The sequence below is a fragment of the Carassius auratus genome, chromosome 9 (assembly GCF_003368295.1).
Source record: "Carassius auratus strain Wakin chromosome 9, ASM336829v1, whole genome shotgun sequence".
In the NCBI taxonomy this organism is placed as follows: domain Eukaryota; kingdom Metazoa; phylum Chordata; class Actinopteri; order Cypriniformes; family Cyprinidae; genus Carassius; species Carassius auratus.
The window spans coordinates 15,812,314-15,830,538 of NC_039251.1; the positions used below are offsets into that span (position 1 = coordinate 15,812,314).

At 36.4% G+C, this 18,225-nt stretch overlaps 1 protein-coding gene across 1 annotated transcript in view; it reads right to left on the reverse strand.

Annotated features, from left to right (window-relative positions):
• The window catches only part of LOC113108497 (nebulin-like), a 57,532-nt gene extending 43,598 nt beyond the window's left edge, over positions 1-13,934 (reverse strand). Inside the window, 25 exon segments of the mRNA XM_026271672.1 lie at positions 363-674; positions 778-885; positions 978-1,082; positions 1,176-1,274; positions 1,363-1,470; positions 2,101-2,298; positions 2,402-2,515; positions 2,617-2,724; positions 2,811-2,915; positions 3,395-3,493; positions 3,601-3,705; positions 3,836-3,943; positions 4,023-4,124; positions 4,618-4,734; positions 6,553-6,660; positions 6,825-6,929; positions 7,142-7,246; positions 7,353-7,457; positions 7,553-7,657; positions 7,765-7,869; positions 8,058-8,165; positions 9,744-9,860; positions 10,763-10,825; positions 13,414-13,476; positions 13,778-13,934. Of these exon segments, the coding sequence (XP_026127457.1) occupies positions 363-674; positions 778-885; positions 978-1,082; positions 1,176-1,274; positions 1,363-1,470; positions 2,101-2,298; positions 2,402-2,515; positions 2,617-2,724; positions 2,811-2,915; positions 3,395-3,493; positions 3,601-3,705; positions 3,836-3,943; positions 4,023-4,124; positions 4,618-4,734; positions 6,553-6,660; positions 6,825-6,929; positions 7,142-7,246; positions 7,353-7,457; positions 7,553-7,657; positions 7,765-7,869; positions 8,058-8,165; positions 9,744-9,860; positions 10,763-10,825; positions 13,414-13,455 (2,751 nt within the window). The 5' untranslated portion in view covers positions 13,456-13,476; positions 13,778-13,934.
• Positions 13,935-18,225: the final 4,291 nt, after the last annotated feature.

Genomic DNA, 18,225 nt, shown 5'->3' on the forward strand with positions numbered 1-18,225 from the left:
TATTAGTTAACATATTTACACAAATACAAACTTTAACACATCGTTTATACTATATTATTTATATAACTTCTAGCTATCAGAAATCATAATACAGGTAATAAGCTTGTGGAAAGTGTGATAATTTATGTAAAAACAAAATGTCTTTATTGTCATTTTTTGATCAACATAATGTATCCTTGCTAAATAAAAGTATTTTCTTTCTTTCTTTCTTTTAATTTTCTAACTTAATAACCCCACATATTTGAATTGTATTGTATATGGTCTGTATAATCATTGTTAAGAACAAAGTATGATACTTCAGAATGTGTACATCTAGATTTGAGAGTCGCATAAAGAGTTTAAGATGATTAAATGTTTCTTACATCACTGGAGCTGACGTTCATGGAGCGAGCTAACGCCAGGTTCATGGCATCAGGCAGTAGGGTGTAATGATTGAAATGCTGCTTGTATCCTGCATATGTCTGAACCTTTGAGGCATGTTTGGCCTGCGCAACACTCAACATGTCCACAGGGGTATGGTACTTCAGCTTAGACTTGTGGTAATCCTTCTTGTAGAGTTTATCACTCTGAATCTTAGCCACTTCCATGTAGTGCACCAGCAAGGGGTCGTCCTGGAGGCTACGGAAGCCAACATGATGGCCTCTTTCCTTCATATACTTCTTCTTATACTGAACCTGAAAGGTATGGTAAATCAACAGTTTATTAATATTATTCTGTTCCACACTGCAGTTTTCTATCCTTCTGTCTCATTTATGGACTTATGAAAGGATCTCTTACATCACTAGCAGCATGTCTTGCTGCCTTTGCAGCTTTTACAGAGATGGCGTCAGGCTTCAAATCGTAGCCCTTTGCAATGGTCTTCAGCCATTCAAGCTTATAGCATTTCTGAAAAACAGAGATGCAATAGATATTCAGAGTCACCAACTTTGCAAAAATTAATGCCAAATACCATGAAACATAAGGGCATTTTCACGTACATCGCTTATGTTGTAGGCATTACACCTGGCCTGAAGGAACTCTGGGACATCAGGAGGCAGGGAGTTTTTCTGAAGGATTTTATCCAGACCTTTCTTATAGTGCAGCTATAGTGGGGAAAATATTCACAGATCACACAAACGTGCTGGTTTAGCATTTATTCAGAGCAACATTTAACCATGTTAACTGTTTTTGCTTACATCACTTCTTATCATCTGGTTGACTTTAGCCTGCAGCTGGAGGGGGTGGTCATCTATAGAAGTAAAAGGTACGGTGTCTGGATGCTGCCTGTATTTTCTCTAAGTAAGAGAAAGACATTTTAAAGTTACGTTGTTGATGAAAATAGAAATCAATTCTTTAAATGGGTAAAAACAGGAAGTGGCATACCTCACTTAAGATCTCCCCTGCTTTCTTGGATTTCTCAGCTTCTATAGAGCCGTAAGGCACCCAAGGCGTTCCTTTGACGTAGTTATTGAAGTCGGACTTGTATTCATTCTGTGATTACAAATGACAGAAAAATCAGTAACACAAAAAATTTAAGGTATGATTGATCACCTTTTGCTATATGGCCCTGGTCATGTTCATAAACATGAAAAATACTTACTTAGTTTAAAATGTAAATAGGCTGCACATTAAAGTAGTGTAAATAAAGACCTTATCAAATTAAATTGGTATTTCTGGCTTTATTCCATGTCTTTTTGAATAAAGAAATCATCTATATTCTGGGGTACTCCTAAATTTTTTTTTCTTTCAGGACCAAAATACTGATGACTAATCCTGCATTCTAAATAAAATAAATAAAAATATTAATGATACAACCCACTTTTGATTAGAATTTATTTATGTATTACGATATAAAAGAACATCAGGCAGTCAACCAAGGGAAAAGACAGCTAAATGCATAAATCTAAATGAAAAGTAAGACTGGTTTGCATGGTTCACTGCTGTGATGTTATGCTAACGGCTATTTAAAAAAAATAAAATCTTTTTCAATGAGGATTTCTAACCCGACTTCAAGTTTAAATAGGAAATATGTCAGTACAGGAATGACAACTGCACTTTGTCAACACTGATCTTGTGAATCTGTGCTCATTCCAATGTGTCTAGAGCAGCAGGGATCCTTACATCACTCTGAAGAGCATTGGCCTTCTTTGCATGGTCCAGTGGTATGCTGTCATAAGGGAGGAGGTAACGGTTTGGGATGTTCTTATAGCCAGTCATGCTGGCAATGGCCTGAGATTTCTTAGCAAGTGTCACAAGCATCATGTCCAGTGTAGTATGGTACTTGGTCTTCATCTTCTCATAGTCTTTCTTGTACTCGCGCTGTTCAGGAATATTTCGGAAGATCAAAAAATGGACTGTCAGTACATACAAAACTTCAGGTTTGGGTATACAAGCTATTAGTAATGCACTAGCTGAAACGTACCTCGCTTTGGATCTTAGCAACATGCACTGAATGCATCATCTTAGGGTCATCTTTGATGCTGAGGGCCCCGATCATCTGCCCTCTGTTCTTCTCATATTCCTTCTTGTATTTCACCTAAAATTAAAGACCATATCAGTGTCACAATTACCTGAAATATTTTTTATTGTTTTGTTACACACTGTCATTCAAATGACTCAAATATCCCATTTACTTACATCGCTGGCGATGTTAGTGTGAGCACGGGCTGCAAGGATAGATATTGCATCCCCTTTCACCTCAAATTTCTTCGCTTTTGCTTTTTCCCATTCATACTTGTAACAGGTCTGTGAACATGAAATAGAGAAAGTAATGCATTATGATCAGGTTTCAGTCAAATTCACTGCTATGAATGAAGATGGAATGAACTTACATCACTAAGGTTATACGCATTAACTCTAGACTGAATGAAGAAAGGGTAATCCGCAGGAAGGTAACACTTAAACTTCTCCTTCTCGTATTTTTCCTTGTAGTTGAGCTGTAAAAACGAGAAAAAGTGTCAATGATAATATATTCTACATCAAACATATTACTATGATGGCTAGTAAAAATATATCTTGCATATCAAGTTCATATCAAATTATGTATACATTACATAAAGTCACACTGCCCTAGAAAATGTCCCAGTTTTTTCCTAGTGCTGCATGATTGTGGTGTTCAGTGAAGCAGGACAAGCTTGATGAACACCACTAGACGGTTCCTCAGTCTCAAAAGGATTGGCTTTAGTTGTTTATTAGGCTTTGATTGTTTGTGACTTACCACTTGAAAAAGCACACACAACAGCTTTAATAATATGTCCAGGGATTTACTCTATTGTCAGCAGGACTGGGATGACAACTGCATTCTAATGAATGCTTGGATTTTTCTAGTGCAACATTTGACAATGTCCGTGAACCACCTGGTAAACTTGGTTTCTTTGGTTGTATTTAGTCATAATAATTAAAGCTGTTTACGTACATCACTCAGCTGTTTGGCGTTGATGGCAGCTTGCACTTGAACAGGTGAGTCTGTCACCTGTGTGAACTTCACCTTGTCTGGATGTTGACGATAAACTTTCTGCAAAAAGAAACACACACACACAAATCACCTAATGTCAGGTTCTCTACCCACCCCATTAAAATATATATATGTGTGTGTGTGTGTGTGTTTGTGTGTGTTCTTACATCTTGACATTGCTGAAGCTTCTTACTGGCCTCATATTCAGGTGTAACCGTTTGAGGGAAGAAACACCTTGTCTTCGTATCCTCATAATCAGCTTTGTAGATTTGCTTTTAAAAGACAGAGAAAGCAAGTGTAAATACACAAATATTTTTTTAAGTAAGAATATGGTAATATACACATGTATACATTAGGTCATGGGTTCCTCAAATCTTGCCCTGGAGAGCCAATGTAACTTACATTATTCTTCAGTTCTTCCATCTTCTGGCAGTGAACTGTAAACACATCTTCATAGCTACCAACATAATGACCCTTCACCTCATTTTCATACTTTTCTTTATATCGGATCTGAGGAAAGAGACCAATATAAACTTCAGATATGCAGAAATATCAAATGTTTGTAGCAAATTTTTATTTCATCTCTTACATCATTGAACTTCTTCAATACACTGTCCATCTTGAATTTGGGAGTGTCGCAGTAATTGATGCTGAATCCCCGGGACTTCTCATAATTAGCTTTATATACTTTCTAGAAAAGGCAAAACAAAGGCACGTCAGCAATAAGTCAACAAGTTGAGATGAATGATGTATTTCAAGACAGGGTTGTTTAAATTCTCTAAAGTAACATCATGAGAAAATGATGAGAGGAAATGCTTTATAATACTCATTTTAGGATCATTTTGGTTTAATGTATGTCCCAAACAGTGGCCACACAGATAGAATTACATCCAATTATCAGGTCAATTTAAATGAGCTACATACAGTAGTTACACTAACTGAGTAATAAAGCTATAATCCACATCATTGACACCAAGCTCTGCTTAAGATTTTAGACAAGAACACAACTGTAACACCTTTGGTTTTGTCAATGTTGTCAGTATTTGTATTTCCTTAAATAATGTATTTCAGCTGCCTAAGGCTAAATTTATCATGCACAACTTTAGTAAAAAGCTCTTAGACACTAATCATTTCCTGTCATAGCAGAAAAAACACTTTAATGATTAAGATCTGGATTAACATACATCACTCAAGATGGTGCCTGCATATCTCAGCTGTCTGAGAAGGGGGTTCTCTGTAGCAGGGAGAACGTTGTAATCGGACGTTGCTTTTGTCTTCTCATAGTCCTTCTTATATTTGACCTGTTGAAGTGGAAAAATTAATTTAATAAATGACAAATAGTTGTGAGACTGATATGAGACATGAGTTCTTGTCACTTTTTTTCAGTCAACACAAAGTGTTCACATCAAGTCCAGTAATCAAAATTGGTCTCTGTTTTCTTGTATAGCTACTGTGCATCAATATACTCTGGGTCTAATCAATAGACTGTATATAAAAACATGGACGTAGTGTCCGTGACGTCACCCGTAGACTTCTGAAGAGTGTTTTTGAAGCCTAAAGTGTGCAGAACGGGCCATCGCCATCTTGGCAGCAGCGCGTCACCGCGCGACTCTCCAAGACAATCACAAATGGGCAAAAGACGGGAGTTGGTTGCTGAAGCTACGCACACCTAGCGCGACAGCATTGACAGCAGCGGCAATCCACCTGTCACTCAAGTGGCCACGCCGTTAATTATGCATAACTTTAAGGCTTAATATAATTTAAACGGATGAGTTATAAAAAAATTCACCTCCCCTCACAGTTGTCATGAAGGGCAAAATTAGCAATATAGACCAAAATCATTTTTTGCACCAGCCTGTAAAAACATGTTTTTTTTTCTGCTGTAAAGTTGGGCATTTTAACATTGGGAGTCTTTTGGACTGACTCCCTTTTGCAGCCTGCCTCAAGCGGCCGGTCGATGAATTACAGGTTTAGTCACTTCCTTATTGGCTTCACGAGAGAGAGCGCGAGGTTGGCGTTCGGTCTAATCATAGACAGTAAAAGAAATGGACACAGCGACCCCATTGGATTCAACGGAGACAAGTGAAGTCAATAAGAAGCACGCACTTCCTGGGGGTCGGGCGTACTGCGCAGACTCAAACTGAGCTTGATGACGTAGATGTCACGTGAGCAACCTGTCTGACAATTGTAAGTCTTCTAATCGCTGTGCCAAGAGAAATCTGAATCACCCACCGAATCTTGCAGAGAAGGCGAGCGTGAACAGGAGCAGATTTTGGTAAGTATTTTGATAAATTATCTCCCTTGACTTTATGCCTCCACATACCTCAGATAGCCACATACACAGTAAAAGATTGCCTGCGAGCTTCTCCTCCTGTCCATACGGTAATTTCTCTACTGTGCGACAGAGTCGCAGGTTATGATGCAATCGTTAGCCTATTTTTACAAAAACTGCTTCTACGCGGCCATAACGTAAGATACAAGGTAATGGAGCCTTTTATACATTTTCGTGTTTCTTTAGAAATATGGACAAATGGAGTCTTTAAACGCCTCAGATGTAAAGTTATTCGCTGTCAAAGTGACGCCAAAATGAATGGGATTCAATGGAATGGTAACAGCAGATGGGGGTCCACTAGCCAATGGCGACGCCCAGGGCTGCTTCCATAAAATATGAAACCCTGCCCCCCCCGGGTCAAATCCTGTTTTTTTATGTCCTCATTTGTGATGCAGGCAATGGGAATCAGTATGCAATGATCAACAGCGATAACCAGATCAGACATCTGAATCTCTGGACTGACTCATGATCTGTTTAAAGATTGATCCACGGAAAGGTTGTTTCATACATTGAGAAAATATGACTATCGGCAAGTGCTACCTCACTTTTATTTTTAATTTGGAGGCAATGCACAAATGACAGAATGTTTTATTACTAATTTAATTTTTACATTTCTTACATTTCCTAAAAAAGAAAAAACATTCTGCTTATGTCCAAGTTTAAATGAAAAAACAAAAACAAAAAAAAAAACGGATTTTCGAGTAGTATCAGATTTACAGACTCCACTATGTGTGTGAAGGACAAGAAAGAAAAAGGTAAGGAATGAAAATAAATTCCCAAAACTTACCGTACTTGCAGCTTCACGAGCCTTTTTATTGGAAGCGTATGTTGGTGTGTCTGTTTGCATAAAATAAATTTGGTCTTTCATATCTTCAAAATCAGCCGTATATTTTTTCTGGAGAGAAATCAAAGTGTGACACTTAGTTTTATACGATTTTAATATTAAGAACTTTTTTTTATTTTAATAAAATGCATGTTTTACTTTGAGAAATGCACTTAATTGAAATATTAACATATCAGAATATGTTTTGGAAAGCATGATGAATTTCTTGCACTTACATCGCTGATGTTGTCCATAGCCATTCTAGCAACAGCGACATCAAAGTAAGGGGTTTCACACCATTGGCCCTTGACGTTCTTGTTGTAATCCTCATGATATTTAAGCTGTGATGTATTAAAGAAATGTTTTTCATTATTTCTAAAGCTTACATTTCATTCTCAAAGACCTTTGCGAACACAATCGATTTTGCAGGGACAGAAGATATTTAAATATAATACTGTAGAATATACCAGTCAACTGCTATAAGTCAGTTAAAAGGACTAAAAAGGACCCTTTATTAACACTTCAGGAAAATGGAAATTCATGGGAATCTTACATTACTACGATTGGCGAAGTTTTTCTTGGCCAGTTCAACCTCTGGGGGATCAGCCAGACATGTGTACTTTGCCTTGCGCTCATTATGGCCCTTCTTGTACACAATCTGTGAAGGCAGTGCACAACAGATATTTGACAACACAACACAATTTCATGATAATTGTTTTACATTTTCTTTAAGTTACGCAGTAAAATATCACAAGTTTACTCACATCACTGAGGTCATGTTGGGCCTTGGCCACCCTGCGCAGCTCTGGACTGTCACTGTATGGATAGTACATGGTTTTATCCTCATCCCATGCCTCTGTGTACAGTTTCTGATGGGGATATTCAATCATAGTAGAGGGTGAATCAGCCAGTAATGACAGTATACATATCACTTTAGTGATTTAGACAGGAATCAGAGGTATACCTTGCTGTAATTTGCTGCATTCTTCACAGCAAGAACCAACTCAGGGGCATCAGGAGGAAGCAAGTACCTATCCTTAGTCTCATCCCATTTTTGCCTGTACAGAACCTAGAAAAGACATATATAAAGAACTTATGTTATGACTATAAAAAACACAAGGAAAGGAATCAGCATTACCCTAGTTGGGTGGTCACTGTTGTGACACAAGCACTTACTTTGCTGATGAGTTCAGAGACGTGCTTCACATGAGCAATCTCACGAGCCTCACCATCATAAAGGCTGGTGGTTTTAGCCTTCAGTCCTTCCATACGGTATTTCACCTGGGTTACCAAAAATATTCATGGTTTGTAAAAATTTACAATATCCAATAGAATTAAGAAGCATCTGGTTGTGGTTTATTAGAAGATCTGAACTAAGAAGTTTATTTTTATTTTATTTTTTTAAACGCGACAAAGATCTTGCAAACTATATTCTAACAGACTGAAAAAAATCCATCAAGGGTACATACCTCGCTGAGCTGCTCCTGGGCCTTCTTGATGCGAATCATCTCAGGTGTGTCAGCCGAAATGGCATAGGGCTGCCCCTTTGATTTTTCATATGCCTCCCTGTACTTATTCTACAAAAAACATACAAATTCAGTTTGCATTATAGAGTAGGCAAGATAAGACCAGTAAGACAGTTCTGTTACTTTTGATTAATTTAATGTATTTTAGCTGAATAAAAGTTTTAAATTCTTTACAGAGGTTATCGGATGCCCACAAGTTGGTATGATTATTTAGGCTCTAAATGAAAAGTCTATAACATAGTTTGGTTAAAATTTCTCAGTGGTATGGTAAAACAACACCCTTTTTACCCTGTAAAAAAAAGCTCTTTTCAGAGCAAGCTGTTTTCTTGCTTGCCGCCTTAAATGCAAATGAGCTCTGCTCACCACGCCCCTCTCTTTCCGAGCCGCTGTCTGAGAGATGGTAAATTACAGCCGCATTCATTGTGAAACTTGCTAACTAGCACGTAATAAGGAAAGGCGATTTGCAAAGATTCTTTAAAAAAACCTATACCGTATTTTTCGGACTGTAAGTCGCACCTAAGTATAAGTCGCATATAAGTCCAAAAATCCGCCATGAGGGGGAAAAAACAAATATATAACTCGCACTGGACTATAAGTCGCATTTATTTAGATCCAAGCACCAAGAGAATACATTAACGTCTACAGCCGCGAGAGGGCGCACTATGATTTCAGTAGACTACAGGAGCACTGAGCAGCATAGAGCGCCCTCTCGCTGCTGTAGACAGTAATGTTTTCTCTTGGTTCATCTCAAATTGATTTTGATAAATAAGTCGCACCTGACTATAAGTTGCAAGACCAGCCAAACTATGAAAAAAGTGCGACTTATAGTCCGGAAAACTCACTTCTTCTGTAGGTGAAGCTGAATCACGAATGATGTGCGCGAACATAGAGGCGTTTAGGTAGATCGGGGGGGTGCACTCCCTACACTAACAACTAATAATCCACTGCGTCTTCAGCTGCTCAGATGTTGGGAGTAAATGACTGCTGTGTTCATTATTACATCCAATACCAAAACACTTTATTTGCTTAGGAGTCATTGTTGTCTACCCCTGCTTCGGCGTTGAAACAATGGTGGGTCTAAGCCAATAATAACCACATCTCGGTCTAAGGTAAAACACTAGTGTCAGTCAAAGTATAGTGGGAGGGGCCTAGGTCTGTGTGACGTCACACAAATAAGAAGCTGAGAATGGCTTGATTTGAGAAAGGGGTTATGATTTCAGTAGAATTATATATATATATATATATATATATATATATATATATATAAAACACTTGGTGGATTTTTATAATTATAGGATGTAACAACATGTAAAAGTGCATTTCGCATCCGATGACCCCTTTAAAAACTTACTGGATCCAATCTTCTGAATGATCATTTGAATCTAGCAAACTCCAACAGACTCTAATTCTACCTAATGTCTGTGTTTATTCCAATGGTTCTCAAACTGTGGCTTGTAGACATGGTGTGGTAAAATGCATTTTTATGAGGAATTTTGTAATTATTAATTATTCAATTCACAGTTATGAGCGTCATTTAGGATCATTAACAGTAGTGGTGTAATTAATTTAAATCAACTAAGAACAAAATAGCAGTAATAGCATAAAATATTTTCTTTGTTGTTCGCTTACATGGCTGTACTGGTCAAGCATCTTCTGACTGTGTGCCAGGTAAGGAGTCATGAACTTGGAGGTGTCCACCTTCACCTTCTTCCTAACTGTGCGTTTGGGAAGACCACCAGGTCCAAGCTTAAAAAACAGCAGTCAACATTTAAGACAGATGCACATGGTTCAGTGAAACATCTCTAACATCTTTCAGATGTGCATAATTTCAGCAATGAAAGCCAAAGCGCTTTAAGGAAAATTATATCACTTTATGGGGAACAGTTGGAGGACCAAAACACAGAATTTTCTAATATATAAGCAATCAAGCAGCATGATTCTGTACAATTTTATTTAGCCTATATTGATTTACACCAAAACAGAAAATGGATGAGATAAAGATTCCAAAGATTATCCAATTGTCAAACACTTACCTTCAACATTCTCTGCATTTGTAAACCATGCAAATTAGTATTTTAATTTTTATATGACAAATGAGTGAAAAGATTGTACAGAATTCTTTAAACTTGATATTTCACTGACAGGTTAGGTTAGTTTGTATTGGGTAGACAGTTATTTTATTAACATTCATTAAAAAAAAACATGCTGAAAGACTACAGAAAATGCACTTTTGGGACAGTCAAACCAAGCACATTTAGCATTCATTTCCCCACATAATACTACAGCATAGGCAGACATAAACTAAAAGTAGACATCACATTAACACACATACAGAAAGCTCTATTACCAAACCCTCACTGTCATTACTAAAGCGCTGTGGCATTTGCATGGCTCTGAATCATGGGGGCTATTTTTTTGGAAATATGCTTTAAGAACTTACTTTGAACATATTATTCTATTAGAATATTCTATTCACTGACTCATGAATTGTTAAACAAGGGAGTTTGTTTAATAATCCACTCTTTAAGTCGGTATCATTAAAACAGATCTTACTATTAAAAGCTAAGCTGCTATGTGAAAGGAATATGGAATAGCCCCCATGGCATGTGAAGGGACGCAGATCCTTTTTACCAGGGTAGATCATTTACCTCAACACCATGAGACATTGAGGTGGTCGTGGTGGTGACTGTTGGACCCTCCTCATAGTAGTACTATAAATATAGGAAAAACTCTGGCCTTTCAAAATGATGATCACACACTTTAGGGAAACACTACAGTGTGACTTTTTCCTGCTCTGGGGAGTGTTTCCCAAAAACATAGTTGCTAACAATTGTATCTAAAATACAATTTCCCATTGCCAACCAACTAAGTTGCTAACAGGTTAGCAACTATGCTTTTAGGAAACGCACCCCTGGTTATCATAAACTGTCCAAAACACCCACTGTGAACAGAAATACTTGCATACTCAAACTAACATTTTAAGCTTAACATATCAAAAATAAATTTGCACCTGTGGACTAAAGACTTCTGAAGCTTAAGCAAAACAACTTTGCATAGACTTTATTCTATTAATAAATAAATGTTAATATTAATCTTAATTCGTGGAAATGGTATCTTGTGTTTTTCCTCAGATGTCAGCAGTTTCCCCGCTTAGTAGTTTTGGGTGAATGAAATCTAAAAATAACCTGTAATGATGCTTTTGACTGATACTGATCTTCCTCAACAAAATTAGCCTATATTGATCTACAAATACATTGTTGCTCTTAAAAATCTCACTTAGTATATTGTGTTTAAATGTTAATTGAATATCTCAGTAACTGTTTAGGGAATACAAATCTTATAATGTGGTTGTTTTCCCAGCAGACCTCTGACTATAACTGACAGAGCTGATTGACTAGCTGGTGCAGAAGCACCCTAATGACCTCACCACTATTATTTGCAGCTATTGTTATTGTTATGGTAAAATATTCCTACTGGTATTTAGTCAGATATCATGACAGACTCTCTCAAACTGTCATTTTTGGATGCCACATAACAAAGGCCTTCAAAGAAGGCTTCAAATATTGTGGAACCAGAGCAGGAAAAAACACTCAAAATCTATGAATTTACTGGAGCTGAATGCTTTTTTTTTTTTTTGTGGACCAGTGGACAGCAGAAATACATATACACACACCTAGGTTTTCAGATCCTGTGATTTGTATATGGTTTTTCCTATGACAGACAGGATTCAGGAGACGGAAAATGGTGAATATTCATTCAAATATGGTGTAAATCAAAATCTCTCTCTCCAGAACTTACAGATGTTTTTTTCCACAGGTCTCATCCTCCCCCAACCCCCCAAATGCATTTTAACAGCATGACGTCGACAGCAAGTGGAGTGTAATTTACAACACGGCTCGTCTCATTTGCCTCTCTGCAAGTCTGCCGTAGATGTCCACTTCTATATTTGTATTTCTGGAAAGAACAGCTCAGCAAATGCTGAAGGCTGCTTTTCCATTAATGGGGAGAAAATCATATAAAAATAAAACCTTGCCTAAATTTGAAATCTACTTTTTTATTAACTATAAAACACTATAACCTATAAATAATAATAATAATAATAATAATAAATTATACTATTTCCCAACAACTGTAATTGAAAAATCTGCTAAATACTAAAGTACAAAATGTGAATCTCTGCTTTCCACGGATCCACTGAAAGAAGCCACCTTAATTAACAGTTACAGTCCTCTTCTAAGTGTAGATGAAAGTAGTAGTGAAATCAGATCTTATCTATTCCAAAAGATTCTGTTAAGATTCCCATCTTCTCAAAATGCAAGATGGCGAATTTCCATTTCATGGATATGTTCAAGGGGAATCCAAAAGCATTAGTTTGAATAGTTACAACAGAAATAGAGATGAAAGTATACAAGGCCTACTTTAACTCTATTTCTCATGGAAATACTGAATTAAAGTATCAACCTTCTGTTTTCACTCTTCCATTGAACACTCAGACAGACACATTTACAATTCATACAGACAGTATTTCAATGAATAACATGACACAAACAAACTTCTGGAAGCTTCAAGAGGAGCTGTGGTTAAATCTTGGTATATTTCTTTAAAATTACAAAAAAACGATATGCAAAATTACTCTCATTAAGCACTTGCTATTCAATTTGCTTTGTCTACATCAGCTCGTAATGAAGCTTGCAGTGGATTTAGTTGCTCTGAACAGAACATAATCCCACTGTTAGTATAAAAGTTGAGAGTATTATATCTAACAATGGTTATTTCCATTCAGGCTTGCAGGAAAACATTACATTAGCATGTTCAGAATAAGATCTTATCAGATTATGACAAACTGCTGCAGGGGTCATTATTTAACTGTCATGTGAATGATGGTTTGCCATGTAATTGATATCTTGTTAATATATGTAAAGAATTACATCTATTGAAGAGACTGCATTGATACATTAATTACTGGGAATAAAACATTCATTGAATGGAATTTACTGCACTAGAGCCTCCAAGGAAGAGGTCACTTGAAATGGGATCCAATGCTAATCATATATGACATGGGAGCTCCAGCTGAACTGCTGACGGTGGAAATATCATAGATCACTATTCATAGGGTTAGCCACTATAGCAATAGGACTGAGAGCGATGGGGCGTAAAGTTAAAAAGCCCATATAAGTTATTCAAAGGGCTAAACAAAATCATTCAGAGCAGCATTATTGTCATTCTTTCAATGAATGAGGGGACAACCTCTAAACAGATGATAAAATATAGATTGCAAGGCATCAAATCTGTATCTTACCTCCTCCATAATCTCTTCTTCATACTCTTCTTCTGATGCCATCTTCAAACAGATTTAGTGAGTCTACACAAGCAAATGAAAAACTGTCAGACACTAGCAATGGTAATCTATATAGTACATATGTAACTAAATACTAACAGCATTTAACTAACTTCTGTTGCAGACAGTGAAAAATAAACAGCTGTTTTTGAATACATTTGAATGCAAATAAAGCATAGGAAGATAGAGTAACCCTTCCTATAGGATTTCAGTTTCACCAGGACTTGAAGCACACTCATAACTTTCACAATGCACCAGAAATTATCTGTCCATTTTAATGTTAAACTTGAAGAACCGAACTAAAAAAGTGTAGATGCTCACGTACCTTTACTATAGAAGGTTACAGTAGAATTTCAGCAACCCTACAGTAAAGAAAGGTGTTTGCTTTCCATCCACTCGTGTCCCAATCTGCTATTCCACTTTATGTATTCCTGCAAACCTAAACAAAAACAAAAAACATGTCAGTTTTCCTCTGACTGAGATGATGCTTTAGTGTTGGTTGATCAACAAATGCAAAAATTCAAATTTTGTGCTGAAATCTTCCTGTAGGCCTTGGCAGGTGAGAGAGTTTGACACCTAAGACCCCCCCAAAAATGCTGCACCTCCTTGAAGCCTTGCGACAGCTGCTCTGAATCGCTCCATCTATTTGTCGTGTAAGCTAATGCTGCAGCCTGATTGGCTGACTTTGTTTAGCAAGAGGAGCTCCAATACCTTCTGAGGCTGGAGGTTAAATTTAGGTCTGACCACTAACTACTCTTTTTTAGGACCTGACTCCTAGAAAATGACATCAAATTATGGTTTTCTGCGCATTTTCATCAGAAAGATTGAGAGGAATGTGGATTGGACTTAAACAAACTCCTGTCCATGAGATGAGTTGCTTCAGAGATTCTTCCAGTAAAATCAAAGTCCAGGAATAAGTTTCAGCTTTGAGTAATTGGTAAATTTCTTGTTCCTGCAATGATGCCCAATAAAGTCAGATGATTCTTATCAGGCTGTGGTTTAAGGAGCAGCATCGCCCTGAGCATCACTTCCATCTACCAACAGGCTGTAGAAGATGATCAGTCCAACTGAGCAGGCCATGCAAAGAGTGCTGGAGAGTGAAATCTGGTGTGATGTTTGATTTCATGGTTTTTTCTTTGCTTACCGGTGACTTTAATGTTAAAACGTTTCCCAAGCTGCAAGAGCCTCCCCAACTCTTCCCTCCTGAGAAATGCTGGGCAACAGCTCACAGATGCAATGGGACTCCAGTTATCATGTGCTGCTATCCACCAATCAGTGCGCAGTACTCTCAGGTTTCGAAAGCTAAATATATATTAGCGACCCTTCAGAAAAATGCACCTGTTCAGCAAATCATAATTAATGCAACTATGAGGAAGAGAAAGGAAAACACTGTAAAATACCTGGTTTCTTTGAATGATGAATGCAGGGATGTTGCATGCACCAAGATGGAGTTCTGTGGAGGTATGTATCAGGAGTAATAGAGATCCTGGGGCAAAATGAGGTTTTTCTCTGTGAAGATGGCCAGAGAAACTTCTTGAGGAATGGAGCCCAGAGGCTGAAATCAGATCAAGCTGGGGGCAAGAGGGAAATAAACTGTTGACTTGTTCACCCAATTACAAACAACTAGAGTGACTGACAATAAGAATGATCTAATTCTCAGTCAATATTATATCTATAGGCACTATACTCAATGCATGTGCACATTCCATCATACATGCATTACATAACTCAGTACAACATAAAACTTCACATATTCCCTTTATATTTTGTTCTGGATTTTGCCTAAATGTTCTTTGACAGTATTTTTGCCCAGACATGTCTTTAATACGTTCTATTTGTGAAAGAATTCTCATACAATTTCTCGCAGTTGACTTTTGTTTTTGTTAATACCAGATGGGAATTATAGGGGGTCTGAACACCCTACTTAAGGGTTTGAGTCTGGCAAAAGTATTTCATTTTTATTTTTTAAGTAAATATATGTTTCAATAGGGGTTTTTAGAAATTTCAGTAAGGTTTAAAGTTAGATTACAAATTAGTAAGAGCACAATCCCCAAATGTTACTCCAAAATCCTTGTCTGATGACAGACCATAGAATCGTTTTCCTTGACAATATTTCATTAATTATGTAATGTGTATTTTAATTAACTGTTCTGGGGTGCCTTTCCCAAAATCATAACCTGTTAGCAACTAACTTGGTAGGTTGGCAATGGGAAATTGTATTGGAACCAACAAAGTTGCTAATTTATCAACTATGCTTTTGGGAAATGCACCCCTGAATGCCAGATCGAAAGAATCACTTTTACCCTAAGGTATTAATTAGTTCACGAATCAGTTTGACTAACGTGCTTAATCGTTTGCAGTGGATTTTGTACATATTTATGGATGACTTATAAAATAGAAAACAAAAAGAGATGGGTAAGGTGAATATTTACGTACAGTCCACTGCAGAAATTGGTCACTTAACGTTATCGTTTGTCGTCGATGAAAAAGCTCTTCATTGCGCATGCAGTTTCTGACTCTGCTGCAGTGAAAGGTCATTAATGATGGCACATATCCATAATAATATTAAGATATGGGAAGACATTTTGTTTGACTACTGTTTAAAACTACAAACGCACCTAGTAAGTAGAAAACGAACGTAAATGACAGAAAATAAGCGCCAACAGTAATCCGCTCTCTCGTACTTTCCATTAGGATTAGCAACATAAATTCTGTTTATGCAGTACTTTATCCTGCTCCCGAAAATTAAATGCCGTACCCCCCTTGAAAATCATTGTAGAATTCGTAACACTCATTAGATTATCTAAGGGACTCGTTAAAAAATGCTTTTTTAGCAAGTGCCTCAGATGTCTGCAATGCATCTCTAAGTGCTTCTGCAGACAGCCAGCAGCTCTCACCATTCTGTGCTCTTTCTTTGGTGTCTCCTGATGAGCATGTTACAGTATTAAAACTATTCAGGGACGCTCAAAAATACAGCCGACACTATTTTAAAAGCATCCTGTGGCTGTAAAGGGGTATCATCATGTGTTCAAACACAGAGGCCGTAGGTCTATTTACTTTAGCCCATTATATAATTGCGTCTCATGAACAATTTGAGCAATACACGGCTCTTATACACCTCTAAGGACGTGAAATATATTAATTTGATAGTGACGTCCTCCAGCCATTCCCACTCATTACTCCTGCAGTTCTGCAGATCTCCACTGTGGGGCGTCGTGACTGAGCTGAATGACAGAGGCAGCTGGGACTGTGTCAGCTCAGCGTTTCAGACTGTCCTCATATCCATGCTCATATCTCATCTCTGCAATACCTAGCACTGATCACATCAAAGGACAAATGTACGTTTATATACACAGCATATTCAAATTCACATTAAAAAACATTTACATATTTTATAAAAAAAGCTTACATTTGGACTATATATATATATATATATATATATATATATATATATATATATGTAATTTATTCTAATGATAAAAAAAAAAACCGTTTTAACCAATTTGCAAAATTTCCACAATGTATTTTATTTATGTGGCATAACAGCATTAACACATGCCAAGGGTTTCACACATCAGGGTTATTAACATCAAAGGACAAATGTACGTTTATATACACAGCATATTCAAATTCACATTAAAAAACATTTACATATTTTATAAAAAAAGCTTACATTTGGACTATATATATATATATATATATATATATATATATATATATATGTAATTTATTCTAATGATAAAAAAAAAAAAACGTTTTAACCAATTTGCAAAATTTCCACAATGTATTTTATTTATGTGGCATAACAGCATTAACACATGCCAAGGGTTTCACACATCAGGGTTATTAAAAAAGAAAAAAGAAAGTCACTTGAAATCAAATAAATGTTAACTGAAATCCAATAATAATAATAATAATAATAATATATATATATATATATATATATATATATATATATATATATATATATATATATATATATATATAATTTAAGGTATTTGCAACATTTCTAATTTTCATTTATTTTAAAATAAGAAACAATAATGAAAGCAAAGTTAATAAAATATATTAATGTTTTGAAAAACTAAAACTATGACGAGACACACAAAAAAAAGCAAACTAAAAGTGAAATGAAAACAGAAAATAGGAAGTAATAAAAGCTTGGTAAATAACTCATAGAAGCTATAATAGTCTTTCAATAATAATAATAATAATAATATATAAAATAATACTGTCACAGACTAACACTGAAAATAAAACCAATATACAGCTAATGTGTTAATTCTATAGATTGTTTGCTTGCAAGTTAAACTAGCTGGCTGACATTTTCATCCTGTGAAACATTTTAAGAAATGGAAAGACGGAAAGAGCTTTTATGGGGTTGGAACGACATGGGGGTACGTGATTAATGACAACATTTTAATTTTAGGATGGAGTATCCCTTTAAAGCAGATAAAAATAGCTCAGTAACACTTTAGTTTATGGACCAATTCTCATATCAACTGTTTATTAGTACTTATAAAGCACATATTCATGTATTTTAATCCTTTATGCCTAAACCCATCCTAACCCTAATCCTACCATATGCCTAATCATAACAACTACCTTATTACCCTATCAATAAGCAGCAAATCAGGAGTTTATTGAGGCAAAAGTTGTGGTAGTTAGTCAATAGCGAGAATTGGTCCCCAAACTAAAGTCTGACTTATAGTTCTTTAAGATAACAATTACAGGTTACCAATTTTTACAGTGTAAATACTAACAGGATGGAAA